Genomic DNA, 16,217 nt, shown 5'->3' on the forward strand with positions numbered 1-16,217 from the left:
TTAAATATTTTAGAAGTTAAATAAAAAATTAAAAATATCCTTATTGAGTTAATCGCAAATGACTGGAAAACTTATGGGACCCTTAAATATTGTTGTGGACCATGGGGGGCATTGCCTTGGGGTCAAAAAGGTTGAGAACCATTGTCCTGTGAGCATTAATCAATAAACTGGTTTAAGAATTGCAAGATACCTAGAACCATGAAGATGTTGGTATCCACTTGGTGTTTCAGGAAAAAATAATTAATTTCTTTTAACGTAATTATAATTTTCAGAATACTAAACACTTAAAGAAATGTCCTAAACATAAATAACATAAAGATTTTTTTTTTTTGCTTTTTTGTTTCACTGTTTTTAGAATGATGCTGTTGTCGATATAATTTTGACCCCCCCTGCAGTGCATCTGCAGTTTTGGTCAGTGGTTCATATCTGGTCTTGTAGCATTTAAGAGATAAGACGGTTATCAATATCACTGATGTCTGTCATAGAAGTATAAATACTCTCTGTCTTTCACGGCAGGCCATAATTAAGGCCGTCAGACTCCTGATAAAGTGGGATTAGCTTGTTTTGTAGTGATGCTAATCTCTTTGCTAAAGGGGGCATTAGTCACCATAGAGACATGTGCCTCAGGTGTGTGTGTGCCGCTCAGGTGAGCAGTAACAGATGGTCAGGGTGAATCTCTCGCAGAGATAAGGAGTTCCTGCCTGAAGCCCGTTGATGTAGAGATGATCAGTAAAGTCAAAACTCCCCCAGTGACAATTACTGAGCTGTCTGATGCTTAATTAATCACTGTGACCAGAATTCATTTAGGAGCACGATTGACTTCTTATTTTTAGCTGTGTAGTTGGACAAAGATGTTTAGATCTTTATCACGCTTTCAACCCTTTTTTATGATATAATCTAGCTGTTTTGGTATTCCCTTAACTGATATGCAGACATGCTCCTGGACCTCAGCGATCTTTTACAGGTTGGCTTTCTTTCATTTCAATTTCTTTCATATATTTTCCACAATACTTACTCTGAAAAATATGACACAACCTAAGCGGCTGTGCTGAATTGCATGATGTTCAACCTTGAAATAATCTTTAATACCCTCCATATGACCATATGAAAGTAATACTGTATGAGACACTGCATATGACATAACAGGTAAGCAGATGCCAGTTTTGGGCAATAAAGTCAGAAATTCTGTTATATTTCCAGCTTCGGTTCATCAAATATGTTAGCATAGTTTCTCTTCATTTAATAGGCCAAGCTTGTTCACATTTCAATGATTTGCGCAGATATAAATGCTGGTAGATGCCATATAAAATGTTGTAACTCTGAAATCTTAATGTGCAAAGCTATTATACTTACACACATGACTGCATATAAGATTAATTAATTATGATTAATTATTTAATAAACCCTAAGACATTCAAGATTTTACAATAAGAACATAAAACCTTTGCAACGCACATCTTTTAATGTCTTATTGCTGTATTAAACGGCAAGTATAGGATATGAGGCTACATTTTGTTTGTGAAACAATACACAGTACTGTGTTTATGACTATATATTTGCTACAGTTTTTTAGTAGTTATTTTAGGGTTAGACACTTCTGTGCTTGAGCACTGGTGTAATGTTATTTTTACTCCCCAGCTGTCCACTGAGCTGTATCTGCTATAGAACAGACACTGGACGGTTGGGGCGGAGGCTCAGATATGTCATGAATCTTTAGCAAGTGTAGCCACACCCAAATCCGACGAGATCCCAATTTATCCTGCCTGGATGCCAGGCTAACTAGGGACCTGGTGCTCAGGTCATAACCCCTAGTCATTATTAGGGGGTGTCTGAAGTTCACATATTTACAGGTTACAGCATTTTTAGTGTATGCAACGTTGAAAGGTCTATATAAGGTATATGTAAGTTAAAGCTATCTGAAAAACTATGCACAAGTGCACCTAGGGAAAAAGCTGTTTTAAACACAAAGGATGGTCACACCAAATGTTGATTTAATTTAGTTAATAGAAGTTAATTGATAAAGAAAATCTATGTATAACATTATTGGACAGCATTATGACATGACCGTATTTTTACACAAGTGCCTAAAACTTTTACCAGTACTGTAGCTTTGCAGGTAGGTCTCTTGAAGCATCTTGGAGACATTGCTACAGTTCTTCTAGATTTAGTCTGTCTCAGTTTGTTCTGTTTCTTCATGTCATTCCAGACAGACTGGATGATGATGGTGAGATCAGATCTCTGTGTGGAGCACTGGCTGTTGTCAGACTCCTTGTGCAAACAAAAATCTCACTGGATTATTATAATTAATGGCAAAATGAATGTTTGGAAATGTAAACTGATATTTCCTACTGACACTACAGCAAAAGATAGAAATAACTACTTTTACTGTAGTATTGTTTATGCCTTTGAGCATAAGAGGCCGCAAACGTTAACATGCAAAGTTGAACCTATTGAATTATTCAGACCTTTCAGTTCTGTTTCTTATTGTTGTAGGTTAATGTTTACATTCTGGGAAAAACCTTCCTCCTGTTGGCTAGAGAGCTCTGTATCAACGCTCCGGCCGTCGGTAAGTCTCCCTGTAATGACCTCTCTATGACATCTCTAATGTAATTCAGCTGACTGGAACAGTGCTTTTGAATGAACCTCATTAATAAAGCAGGCAGCATCTCTCAAAACAATTCATTTGCTAAATTGGTTATCAATAATACACCGCAGCTAGATCAATACAAGTATACTCAATCTGTTCATCTGATGTGGCCTATGGATTCCTGGTTGCATCAAAAGGGAGAAGATTTGCTGTTGTTGTACTCTCATCTACTACAATTTCTGCAGTAGTCTGTAATTCAAGCTATTTCAGGCACAGGTTGAAAATGTTTTACCCATCTGGAAATTATATTCATAGCGAGTTGCAGTCTAGCCGGATGTAACTAGGGGGCACTGCGTCATGTCAAAAAATCCATTACGGTCCATCATATTCACCGCAACCCTTTTTCCACCTTCTGCGCACACTGTGAGGACAGAACAGGCCTGCAGTTTTTTAAACAGACTCATCAGATTAGAAGAAGCAGAGACAAAATGATTCATATATATACAGCAGAGAACATCCCAGTGTTAAAGTACTGGGCATAATCCAAGAATGCATTCTGATTAGCAGCACTCCATGTGTCATAATTCCATATTCATCTGTTTTTGTGTGGGGTTTTTTTTTTTTGGTCAGAAATCTGCTGTTTTACCAAGCTGCATCTGCTCCATGTTTACTAAACCCTCAATTAGAATGCAAACGGTGGAGCAGCAGATTCTATGGGCTCAATTCAAACAGACTCCCTTTTCAGTTCCTCATGCAGCCCACTGGGGATAATAGGTTCTTTATGTGGCCTTTCAAGATGAATATTTCATCCACACTTAACAATCACTGTCTCATTTACACAAGCCCACTGCTGTTGTGGTGTGTGGGTTCATTTTTTTTAGATTTCAGTTTGAATATTACGCATTTCATTACATAGGAAAAGCCTATATACTCATATTACCTCATTCAAATTATTTTAATGTGTATATAGCATACACTTTTAGGGCATAAAAAATATAGATTGAGGTCAACCTCTCTCGTTGCTAAAATCAGGATTGAGCAGAATAGCATCAATCTTTAATGCATTTCATGAGTGCCTATGAATAAGTGAAAACAACTTTGGATTTGAGTCACAAAAACGTTTATAATCTGCAGTTCAGGAAGCTGATCACTAATACAAGACATTTTATTTGTCAGTCAGCATCAAGCTGAAAACAAATAAGTTATGTACAAAACATGACACACTAGTGGCTTCCCTCCACTATCAGAGCAGTACAACTATCTTCATTTATATATATATACTGTATAGAGATCTGCTTGCTGCAGTGTCAATAATTAAACCAAATATATAATTTTTGCAATAAATAAAGCTGAAGAACATTCCTTCCATCCGAGTCCACTGTGGTTCTGAAGCGCCATTACCATCAAGTTCACCGCTGCTACATAATAAAGGCAAGAGCCTCACGAGACCCTGTATTCAATCCATCTTAATTCCAGTGAGCGGAATGGACTGCAATATGAACGTCCTGACAATTTTAGGCATAGAAGACCAGCTCTGGGATCTGACCCCCCTGTACTCCAGTTCCGTTGGTACTGTCTGAGGAGCACTGGAACTGGAAGGTCACCTTTCCACATTGCACTTCCGTCATACCCTCCTGTCCAAAGTAGCTAAGTTCATTCCCATCCAATACGGCACTGACTGTGTAGAAGGTGTCCTGCTCCACTTGGACCGGGTGTTCAAACCATACTGAGAAGGTGTTGCTGGATCCATCTGAAACAAATTTTGTTAGGTTCTGGGCCAGGGTCACGCCTTGGCGCTTGAGTTCAATCTTGACGCTATACTCTGCCTTTCCACCGCTGGAACCGTACAAGCCGAGCCCTGCAATGAAGATCCTCTTATCCACCGCGAACTGGATGCTATCGCAGCGTCCGCGGTAGCGCCACTGATTACTACGGTAAGCCGAGGACTGGAAACGATGGCAGCGCTGTGGTGTCAGACCCTTTCTTTTCTGCATTGGGAATTCCAGCTTGGGCTTATTGGCTGCCGTGTACCACAGGAAGACATCATGAGTCTCTTCCAGCGTTAAAACGTCTGACTGTGCAGCTCCGTTGGCGAACTCCTCCAGGGTCATGGTTGGGATGCGAACCAAGTAGAGAGCCTTGCCCAGCACTGCTCTTTTATTACGAGAGGTTGGTCCCAGTCCCTGCCTTTTGCATTCAGCCACAGCCCACTCGAGAGCCGCCTGGAAGACCACCGCCTCTCGGGTGTTTAGAGTCTCTCGCTTTAGTATGATTTCCAGCGTTTGAAGATCAATCTCACAGAAACCCTCGGAGCGAAGTGCCAGCTCAGCCTGAGCATCAATGACCTCCCAACACCGCTGGGTCAGCTCAGGCTCCTCGAACAGTCGACTCTGGGACAACAACACACAGGCATTTTTGGCCTCCAGGCTTGTCTCCAGAAAGGTGACACAGGCTTTAGCCAGTGCAGGCACTATATACTTTTTGGCAGCGTACAGAGTGGCCAGCACTGTGTCCGCTTCAAGTTCAATCTCATCACTGTACATGTACCTGAAAGTGAATAGAAATAGGAGTTTGAAATCCACAATGTCTTTCCAAAAGAACTTATACAAGCATTAGTCTTTGCAGTGATTGAGTTTAGAGTTACATGTAGGTATCAACAACAAATGATGAAAAACAAAGAAAGAAAGAATCTAGTTAAAATGCATCTTAGAAATCCACTCTTTGTAATATTATGTTTTTCAAAACCATATGAATGCAACATATAAATTTTCAATGTGAGGTTTCTAAAAAATGTCATGTGGTGTAACCATGTAAAAATTATATAATTTTCCTTACACCTTGAATACACATTAATGTATTCATAAATTTGTAATGATTAATCATTTTTGCTTGTTTTTCAAGGTAAATAAAATTAAACAAATTAATTCATAAATATCATTACATTTTAAAGGAGTTGTACCACATGACATTCATTAACAACCTGAACTAACCTTGTCATAAAAAAAGTTATATTTTATTTATATTTTAACAGAATTATTCACCTTGACAGTCATGAGGGACTACTTAACACTTTTTCTTCTCCACTCTGGGTTCACCAAATGATACCAAAAGTTTTCCAAATATTAATAAGCAGTTGTTAATTTTTTTTTTTCTAAGAATTTGGAAAATTAATTTTAATTAAGAAATTAAAAACAGGGGTGTATTTAAGTAATTCTACACATGGTCTGCATTATATATTCGTAAAAATACTAATAGATGTGCACGGAGTAATTGAGTTTCACATCATTGACACATATTAATTCAAATTAAGTGTAGAACTTACTTCAAAAGAATTAAAAAAGCAGCAGGCTCCACGTCAGGAATATGAATCTCAGATTCTCCTTCCGCTAGATCTCCGTAAAACATGGCACCAAAAACAGAACTCCCCACTGCCAGCACATACTGGAAGCACAAATGCCACACAAGAGCGGTTAAGCAGAGCCTGATGAAAGAGACACTTGAGATGCGTTTTGACGCAGGAGGATGCGCTCACCTTGTGCGCTGGAACTTTTTCGGATGCGCCAGGCGGACCCACAACAAAATGAACATCTGCCATGAGCTCGTTATTGAACATCAAAGCATTCCTGAAGAGAACAAAATGCAACACAAGATTCGTTTATGGACCCATAAGAGCGTATATATGACTCGAAAAGCAAGCCGAATGCGCCCTTACCTCTCTCGCAGCGTCGGGTGAGTGGCCTGCCAGCTGGCAGTCTCGACGTTATTATTGTTGATGTTCTGCTGAGTGGCAGTTGTAGTCGGCGTTGTCACCGTTTGAGTGACTTGGACGATGGTCTTTTTGCTGGCAGCTGTAACTGCTGTGCTGTTACTGTTAGGAAGGTTGGTATTTATACTGGCAGGATAGAGTTCTGCAGCCATCTTCTTCCTCAAGGACAAAGTCACGATTTCATAGCATACTGGCAGCTTGCTGAGCTGTTTCCCACTCTTTCTAGTCCTTTTTAAGGTTTCTGGAAGCAAAAGGAAAAACGTCAAAAACTTCATGATCCTGCCATATAGGCAATCTGGCGTTGTTGGCATCAGCAAGTCTATCCACCAGTCTGCAGAGTAATTAAAAGGCAGGTGTAGCGGGAAAACAGCTTCTTTAATTTAATTAGAAACTACAAGCCTCAGTTAACGTTACTCTAAATACAGGCGCTTCCATTGCATTTTTCTTTCCATTTTGGACACATTTACAAAACTACTTCAACGTATCCGTCCAGCGGAAATATTCCAGCTCGAAGACTTTTTCCTCTTTCTCATCTCATCCTCGCGATCCTTGATCTCGCGCCAGTACGGACTTTATGCAGTGAAAGTAATAAGATGCAAGTAAAAGCAAACGGAAAATGCTACTTGGTCCTTGTCATCCTACATATCTGTGGTGTATCCACTCTCGAGCGCCTCTACTCTGTATTGTAAAGCCCGTTTTGTGTGACGGGCGAGGACGCCCAGCTCTCTGTTGACAAATCAAACTACAAGTGAATCGGACGTCAGTGGCCCAGAAGCGCCTCCCTCAGCCAGCCCCTCTCTCGCCGCTCACACGAGCACAAATTAACCCTTTGTGCATTGTTTATTAGGGTTGGGAACCGAGAGCTGTTCCGTTAAAAAATTTACGAATCGAATTACTTTTATTGAACACATTACTAAAATACTCTGCTACACTGAACAGCATGATTGATTGCCAAACTAATGACTCTTATGAGTCGGTTCTTTTTAGTGAATCAAAACATCCGTGACTAGGGTAATCAGACTAGCTTAGGAACGATTCCTATGAGTCGGCTCTTATGCATCAAAACATTTACGAATCAATCGTAGCGTTACTGAAATAACCTGACTGGCAAGTTATTAATTTCATGTAATGAAACACGAACTGCTAATGTGATATGTTTAAGGCTTGTGAGACCTAAATATTTGTATACTGACTAGTTGTTTACATGACAACGTGTAGCTAGATACATACACAGTGGCATTTTATTTTTTTTAAAACAATGAATTAAATATGGCACCGCGTATTTATTTTACTAACGTTACTTGAAGTGCAAGACAAGTGCAATCCAATGTAAATACTTCTAAAAAGCCTGTGAAAAGTCATTAAAAAGTCTGTGTATGCACACCTTTTGGGGAAAAATGTAACGTGGGCTACTGCATTTATTTATGTTCTGTTGAATCTGACATTATGTTATAATTTACATATTGAGGGCATTAAATGTTATTTCTTCCTCAAAACGTAAGCTACTAAAAGAATAATGGAACCGTTAATCAACCTGAATCTTTAACAAGAATCGCCATCGGAACCAGAATCGTTCAATTCTATAGTATCTCTATTGTTGACAATATATGTTCACGTCACCACTTCTACCAACACGGGAATTTAAAAATATTACAATGTATTATATCTTACACTAGCGTTATCCATGTCATCACCTGAGGCCAGATTTAATCAGCGTTATATGAAATCCCGCGCGAAGCTTTGAAGGGATTTATTTTATTTTTTTAAATTTATTTCATAAAGTAACTTTTTCCATCAACGCGCAATACAGAACTCAACGCTTTACAACCATCATCGAGCTTCAGTTGCAGTGTTTCAACTTCATAGGATCAGTCAATTTGCTGATGCAGCCTTAATGTCTCATAAGGGGATAAACATCTGCAACGAAGTGCTCAACCGACTAAGCAAATCTTTGAAGTGGTCGGTAGAAATATCGTCCGCGTTCATCGTTAACATGTCCATCAATGATTATAGCGCGAGTGTTCTTTACGAACCGGTTTTAAAGAGATAAAGTAGCAGCAGAACAGAGCTACCGTCAGCATAGACTTGTCCACCAATACGGACTCTTCAGTCGAAGTAATATGAATCATTATTCGCGATTCAATAAAGCAGTAACCGCAGAGGAACTTAAATAGCACATCATTAGTCGTTCTTTACCTTATTGAGCCGACCGAAGCGCAGCTGCCAGGAAAATACATTCAGGTTTGATGTTTGAAGGCTCGCTGGCAGCCAGGAGCCATATTACATCTACAGTGTGCTATGAGAGAGAGAGGGGGTTGGGCTTGCACAGCTTTCCCGGATCTCCAACAGAGGGCTCTGGCGCTGGAAACTGGATCCTTCGCCTACGATAAGCGGCTTATCTATCTCATACAATTTAGACAATGATGTTTTTTGCCAGCCAGAGTGTGTGAAACGCGCACACAGAGAGCGAAATGTACTAAATGGTAAAGCACTTTCAGTAAGTCAAGCCTAAAAGGTGCACTGAGTAATGTTTTGCTAATTAAAAAGTTTTATGTTTTACTAAATTTAATAACCGTTTGAGAACGTATGATTAAGACTCGCATAAAATGACTGCACCAATCACATCAGTCTTATAGAAAAAGTTTTGTTTATTCTATATGAAATAAATAGCTGTCCACTCATGGAAGCATGCCATTTTGGTAGTAACGTGGTAGTCAGTGTATACTGCTAAAGATAAATAAGTAGAAGAATAACAAAGTGCATTAAATGGTGAAACTATATGCACAAATAACAGTGTTTACGATTACAATAATAGATTAAAATAAGATGTTAAGAAATGCCAGTTTGCATTATCAAGCAGCATTGAAGGCTGTTTTTGTATAGCTAAAAATAACTGGAAGCAGACACTAGAAGTCTTGCAATTTACTAATGGCTCTTACATTAAAAAATATGGTGGATATAATGCTGGATCTAAACAAACACGCAAACCAAGTCAGTCAAAATGCAATGCAATAGGCAGCTGTGTACCAGCAGAAGCCAATAATGTGACGCTGTTGGCACATACTACAGCAATGAATGATAAGGACTGTAAATCTCACAGGAAGTAGTAAGTCATCCGGGGTACTTTTTGCCTATACTGTTTTGTGAGTACTGTGAATTAGACACTACTCATTTCACATACTGTTTTTCGTTTACTATATGCCATAATCCCCACCACCATTTTGAAGTACGCTCCATTTCAACAAGTGGACAAGGGAAGTTTATACAGACAGACCTTCAACCTCTCGATTTTAACCCAGAGGACACGAGTCTACGCAAATGTACACTTCAGGCAGCTGCATATGCCACAATGCAATGCGACTGTGATGTGACTACACCCTACCCCACACAACTCTAATATATGATATATGAACTATTTAGAGGTTTAACAGTATAATACTTGCAGTTTCCTTAAGATGACAGTCGTTGTTAATTAGTATTGTCCTATAGTATTCATTCTCTTAGTTATGCATTTCTATAGTTTTATGTGGATTTTTATACATTTCCAATTTGTTGGGCTGCAGAATTAACTGTATATTAAAAATACAGTTACCACTTCTGCTATGTACTACGGTAATTGCAAAAGGTCTTGATTAACGCTTTCAATTTAGCACTCCCACTGTGTCAAAATCAAGCTTCCCCCCAAGCAAGTGATGATTTTAACAATTACAGACACATCAGACAAATGAAAGACAAGGTCAGAGACTGAGTTTGAGGCGTCTGTTGCCTCAATGCATCTTTTAAGGCATGTCTTTGTTCAACCTAGATCAGAACCCATTTTAGCACCAAAATTAAGAGGATCATCCATAATGTTTGCTTCAGAAGGGCTCTGTTGTTGGAATATGCAGCATGTGGCTTTCTTATAAAGAATTTTCTCTTTTTCTGTAAAGCCAAGTTTCCTGTGCCCACCAACAATTCTCACAGATCTATTTGATTATTTCTCCCTGTATTCATTTATCACTTTTCCCTTAATCAAACTCTGACAGCTACAGTCTCACAAATCAGATAATTTTACAGCCATGACTGAAATAGAAGTCTGAAAATCAATTTAATTTTCAGAGCAGTATGGGTCATTCCAAAGAATGTTACATGAGAAAATTTGATTTTTCTTAAAGGACTTAAACTATTTCCTGTTTCACAGATGGTATTGAATATTTGTTCTGTCAACTGCTCTGCTCTACTGCATTAATATTATAATTTAATATAAAATTACCAAGCTATATAAAAAGGCCAGTGACAGACACAGTTGGGAGATTTCAATGAACATTCTCTCGTAAGTGCAGGTGCAGTCCCTGTAGTGTAGCCTTAGATAGGATCATAGATTGCGCCTTTCTTAGCTGAGCTCATTTCCTTCTTATTAGGACAGCAGTGATGTTTGGGCTTTATTGGGCCAGCAGAATGAGTTTACCCAAGGACTTAGAAGTAGGTGGAAGTGAGGGATATTTGCTCCCACAGAGTGACTCTAAGCCAAGCCTCTTTTAAAGGTTCCCATAGGAGGACTGTGTTCTAGATTCAACATGGAGTCATGGAGAACAACAAAAAAATGATGCTCTTTTTAATCTTTTGAAAGGGCATCAGTTAAATAAGTTAAATACGATTTATAACAAACTCAAACTCAGTTTTCAATCCAAAGTTGCATATTTAGGTTATGTTCTCAGGTTCGTGTCCAGACGCTGATTACAGAACTGTATATTTCTATCTATAGATCCATGTCTGTACATTCCACGATTCGCCCACATGTTGGAGTTTGGTGAAAAGACTCATGAGGTTTCGATGACTGCTCTCAGACTGCTTCAGAGGATGAAAAGGGACTGGATGCACACGGGACGGCGACCATCAGGCTTGTGTGGTGCAGGTAGATTGTCTAATGTTCAAATGATAAACACACTGTTGTATTTGAAGTTATCTTGAAGGTTTTGTTCACCCAAAAATGAGAATTCAGTCTTTGTTTACTCACCCTTACGTCGTTGCAAACCTGTATGATTTTCTTTATTATCTAGGGAACACAAAAAAAGATATTTGACGATATTTGATCAAACCACCTGGTCTTTTGGACTCCATTGGTTATTACTGCACAAAACAGCTGACACATTCTTCAAAATATCTTCTTTTGTATTCCACAGAGTAAGCACACATGTTTGGAACAACATGAACCATGAATCATAACATAACCTTAATTTTTGTATAAACTATCCCTTTAAACCTTTATTTTCGATGAACTTCCAAGTTGTTAAAAGATTCACTAGGCACCTCCTTTGTCAGCTCGAAATGAAAATAGTTTTTTTCAGTCTTCAGTTCTGCGCATCTGTCAGATCATAAAGCAAATCCCTTAATGTGCTAAAAGTTTGACATGGGAACTGGAGCAGCGAGTTCCATAACAAGGATAAAAACAAGATCACGGCAAGTGCTTTACCACCGCACAGATCTCGGTGCCCTCGATCTGAAGCAGAACACGTTGGTCTCTGCACTCTGTCGTCAGCAAGATGCCTCGACTGCTCAGGAATAGAAGGCAGACTTCCTGCCTGCATCTCTAGTTCAGCCTTCTCTTGCTGTCTCACTTTTCCCATCTAACATCCGCTGCTGCAATATCTGAATAATTAATAATTCATCATTAATCATTCACAGTATTCAGGGGAATATGGTAAGTGTAAATGTCAGTTTTCTGTATTGAGGTTGATTGTTTTAGAGCGAGGGGAGTTCACCTTCTGGCTCAAGAGTGTGAATACTGCAAAACAAAGATCAAGATAAAAGCAAAAAAGAAAGATAATGGGTGTCACTCACTGTGCATATGTTTGTGGGAATGTTTTCACCCAGAAATAATAATTCATCAGTAAGTTTGCATTCAGATTTTTGCAGAATTTAGGATACAATTTAGAATATACATATATTTTTGAAGAAATTAATACTTTTATTTAGCAAGGATGCATTAAAAATTAATGGCATTGACAGTACATACTGTGTTTCAAATAAATGCTGTTTTGTTGTTGTTCTTTTAAACACAACTCTGCAGCAAAATTTACATAATGCCTACTAACTAGTTTACTATATCACACAACACACCTCAGCATCTGCAGAGATTCTGTTTAATGCTCCATTACTATAGAAAACGCACTCTCAGCACTTTTGCATGATACATACATTGTATATTTGCACCGCATGGCGTTGAAATGTCATACAAATTGAGAACAATACGGTTTGGGACAAAACATTTATCCTTATTTTCTCTCCTACATCCCCCCAGCTCTGCTCGTAGCTGCTCGTATGCATGAATTCCGTCGTACAGTGAAGGAGGTGATATCTGTTGTCAAGGTGTGCGAGGCCACACTGAGAAAAAGGTGAATATCATGGCTGATCTGAACATATTTTTAGGGAAATTGTCTGCTATTATTAAAAAAAAGTACCCGACTTTGATGTTTGATACATAATGCTTAAATACCCTACATTTACATTGTCACAGTAAAACTAGGGATTTACAATATATACTGGTATCATATTATTATCAGTCAATATTGGGTATATATCTTGTCAATATTATTAAATATAATTTAATTACTGTATCATTCAGACTGACAGAGTTTGAGGATACCCCCACCAGTGCCCTGACTATCGATGAGTTCATGCGAGTGGACCTTGAGAAAGAATGTGATCCTCCATCTTTTGTTGCTGGAAAGAAAAAACTCAAGATGCAGCAGGTACTCATATGGGGGATACATTACCATTGAGACCAAGGAGACATTAAATTGCTCAAAAATGACAGTATAAATACATTTGCAAAAGGCTTCTATTTCAAATAAATGCTGTGCTTTTGAACTTTCAATTTAAAGAATCCTGAAAAAATGTATCACTGTTTTCCCAAAAATATTAAGCAGCAACTGTTTTCAGCGTTGATAATAATAGGAAATGTTTCTTGAGCAGCAAATCAGCACATTAGAATGAATGCTGAAGACTGGAGTAATGTATTTGAAAACAAAACAACATTGTTTTAAATGATAATAATATTCCTTGTGGCTGTTTTTACTATATTTTTGATCAAATAAATGCAGCCTTCTGAAAAAGGCTGAAAAAGAGACTTCTTTCAAAAACATTACAAAATCATGTGTGTGACCAGATATGAAGCTATGAGTATAATATTCAGCCATATGAGACTCTGGATAAATGGTTCTCTTAATTGAAATGTCATTGTTTCAGCTGGAGCAGGAGTTGGTCAAGAAACTTGAGGAATATCAAGGTTAGTCTGTCCTTCTGGAATAAGATATTGATTCTCTCTATTGACTCAACATGGCATCTGAATGCTCTCTGCGGTGCGTTATCTCAGCTACACTAAGCATTTCAAAATTGTTTCCAATGATTATGAATAGCAAATTCCCTTGTGGTTTGGAGTGCCCATCTTACTGACAGCAGCTGTTTCCATAAATGTCTCCATATATTAGGACTATACGTTATTACTTGATGTGCCATTAGCATACGTAATCTGAACACAGTCTACCAGGGAATGCATGTTGCATGCTGAATATTTTTCAGACGAAAAATCAAACTGTCAATCAGAGACATCAGGCTTATGTGTATGTGTCTGTATGTTGTCTGCAGGTGAGATCAACTCATACCGCGATGAGATTGAGACACAGCTGGCAGCGAGCAGCAGAACCAAACTGAGAGGGATTTATGCCTCCTACGCAAGAGAAGGTAGATCAAATCAAGTGCTCTGCATGTTTATTTAGTACACCTAGGCTCACCTGAGCACAGTTCGCTGATGATATTTGTTCTTAATACAGATTATTGTGTGGTTTTATGCCGATTCACGTGCAGATATTGGTTTTTGATTCATGCTGTAACACTCTTTCAGATGATGACTGTGCGTCTTTGGCCTCTGGGGTGACTGGAGACGAAGACCCAGAGGATGAGGAAATGGAGGCAGCAGCTCAACATCTCAACCAGGAGTTCATTAGTCAGGTGCTTGATCAGGGAGACCAGGGAAGAATGGAGGATCAGGAGGGGAGGAGGGATACAGTATCGCTCTCCAGTCAGGCCAGACATGTGCCTCTGACAGCGCTCCTCGGCCCTTTGCCCAGTGCAGCCAGTCTTGGTCTAACAGACTCCATTCGGGAATGCATCACAGAGGAGGACACAACAAACGGTAAGTGTGCCACTTCCTCAGTACAGTATGATGTTGTCTTTGACCAAACAAAGCATTCATTACAAAATACCGCATCTTTCTTTGCTGTTTTATGTGATGAATGGTGGCCTTCTACTGTAGATGCTCAAATTTCAGCATTCCCTTTTTTATTAGTGATGGTACCTTTTCTGATAAAATTGTTGAGTTAGTCATTAGTAGCTCTAGATCAGTGGTTCTCAACTGTTTTGACTTTGATATTATTCAAACTGATGAGTATTACCTCTCTGGTAATAAAATAAATAAGTAATGTAATTTATTAATAAAAAAAACTCTGAAATATGATGTCAGTTTGATGTTGTACATCTTTATTTTATATCAGTGTTTTTAGCTAAATTTTATTAATATATTAATTAAAATACTTATATGAATGATTAAATAATTTTATGACATTTGGGTGCCTCTAAAAGTCTGGAACCACTGTTCTAGATGGAATCTGCAAACCTTTCACATTTTCTGTAGGCATTTTAAGGGGAAATGTGGTGAAAGGTGTTGATTAGGGCTCAAAGTACCAGGGTTCCCACAGTACTGGAAAACTTGGAAATATTAGGGATATCCATGGTTTGATTTCCAGGCCTGGAAAAGTTACAGCAATTATTAAATTCTTAGAAGGTCATGGAAAAATCTGGAAAACAGACCAAATGAATTCTGGTTACAGATGACTGAACATTTCTTGGAAATTTAGGCGTCAGGAATTATGTATGATTATTAGTATGGCTGAATGCGTAATCAGATTAGCCACAGTATTTAAATTCATCATGAAAGCAAAACTGACGATTCCTTGTTTATAGAACTTATTGCCTTATTGTAAATTTATTGGCCGTGCTTATTATGATGGCACTTAGAGGCTTTTGCATCTGAACTCTTTATATTATCTTATGAATGATTTTAATTACTTAATGAACTATTTCATCATAATATTATATTATTCATAATATTTTATTCCTTGTGGTCCATTTGTCTGTTTAAACTAAATATTTCCTGACTATATCAAGTAGAATTTGTTCTTCAAAGCCACTGGGTTTCTTTGTTATAAGATGGATGACTGTAGGAAGTGTGGTGAATGTTTAATCTTTAGGAAAGCTTTAACCCTTTGCTATTGTGAAAGTCAGCGCTCCAATGGAGGGTCTGCCAGACATAATCACTTAGAGCTTTTTGAAATCCTTTTAAGACATTTAATAAGAGCTGCTCCAATCTGTCTGCTTCATGCTGTACAGCAGAGCAAAAGCCACAGATGTACCTTCTCATTATAGTGATTTTATGCTGATCTCATTTCAGTTTATAGAGAACATATGATTTCAGAGACGGGAAACGTATGGAGCTTTACTCCGAGGTTATTAAATGCTGTCCTGTTTTACTTGCACAGATGACTGTATTTGTTATTTGACTGTCGTTCAACATGAGTGGGTTCAGTTAAAAACAACACAGTACTGTTCAAATATTTCTGGCTTAGATATTAAATAAGGCTTTTATTTGATCAAAAATACTATAAAAACAGTAATATTGCAAAATAGTATTACAATTTAAAATAACTGTTTTCTATATTAATATATTTTAAAATGTAATTTATTCCTGTGATGGCAAAGTTGAATTTTCAGCATCATTACTTCAGTCTTCAGTGTCACATGATCCTTCAGAAGTCATTCTGATTTGCT

At 38.2% G+C, this 16,217-nt stretch overlaps 2 protein-coding genes across 3 annotated transcripts in view; one reads left to right on the plus strand and one right to left on the minus strand.

Annotated features, from left to right (window-relative positions):
• The window catches only part of brf1b (BRF1 RNA polymerase III transcription initiation factor subunit b), a 58,583-nt gene that overhangs the window by 14,263 nt on the left and 28,103 nt on the right, over positions 1-16,217 (plus strand). Inside the window, 8 exon segments of the mRNA XM_058755408.1 lie at positions 933-964; positions 2,494-2,566; positions 11,098-11,247; positions 12,634-12,727; positions 12,958-13,084; positions 13,581-13,620; positions 13,980-14,075; positions 14,236-14,526. Coding sequence (XP_058611391.1) covers positions 933-964; positions 2,494-2,566; positions 11,098-11,247; positions 12,634-12,727; positions 12,958-13,084; positions 13,581-13,620; positions 13,980-14,075; positions 14,236-14,526 — 903 coding nt within the window.
• On the minus strand, positions 3,691-8,762 carry btbd6b (BTB (POZ) domain containing 6b). 2 transcript variants are annotated; one of them, XM_058755410.1, is made up of 5 exons: positions 8,550-8,762; positions 6,300-6,594; positions 6,120-6,210; positions 5,910-6,028; positions 3,691-5,134 (listed from the first exon to the last, which is right to left on the minus strand). In XM_058755410.1, exons 2-5 carry the CDS (start codon positions 6,503-6,505, stop codon positions 4,102-4,104), a joined length of 1,449 nt encoding a protein of 482 aa, XP_058611393.1. In that variant the 5' UTR covers positions 6,506-6,594; positions 8,550-8,762; the 3' UTR covers positions 3,691-4,101. The 2 variants fall into 2 exon arrangements, with proteins under 2 accessions (XP_058611393.1, XP_058611392.1); XM_058755409.1 differs by lacking the exon at positions 8,550-8,762 and having other exon boundaries at positions 6,300-7,161.

The sequence above is a fragment of the Onychostoma macrolepis genome, chromosome 20 (genome assembly GCF_012432095.1).
Source record: "Onychostoma macrolepis isolate SWU-2019 chromosome 20, ASM1243209v1, whole genome shotgun sequence".
Classification (NCBI taxonomy): domain Eukaryota; kingdom Metazoa; phylum Chordata; class Actinopteri; order Cypriniformes; family Cyprinidae; genus Onychostoma; species Onychostoma macrolepis.

Excerpts from the sequence above, each read along its gene's own strand:
- btbd6b (XM_058755409.1), bottom strand. The coding sequence starts at position 6,664 with ATGCCAACAACGCCAGATTGCCTATATGGCAGGATCATGAAGTTTTTG. Across the intron at positions 6,211-6,299 it reads CACCCGACGCTGCGAGAGAG|GAATGCTTTGATGTTCAATA; the intron begins GTAAGGGCGCAT and ends TGTTCTCTTCAG. Across the intron at positions 6,029-6,119 it reads AAAAAGTTCCAGCGCACAAG|TATGTGCTGGCAGTGGGGAG; the intron begins GTGAGCGCATCC and ends TTGTGCTTCCAG.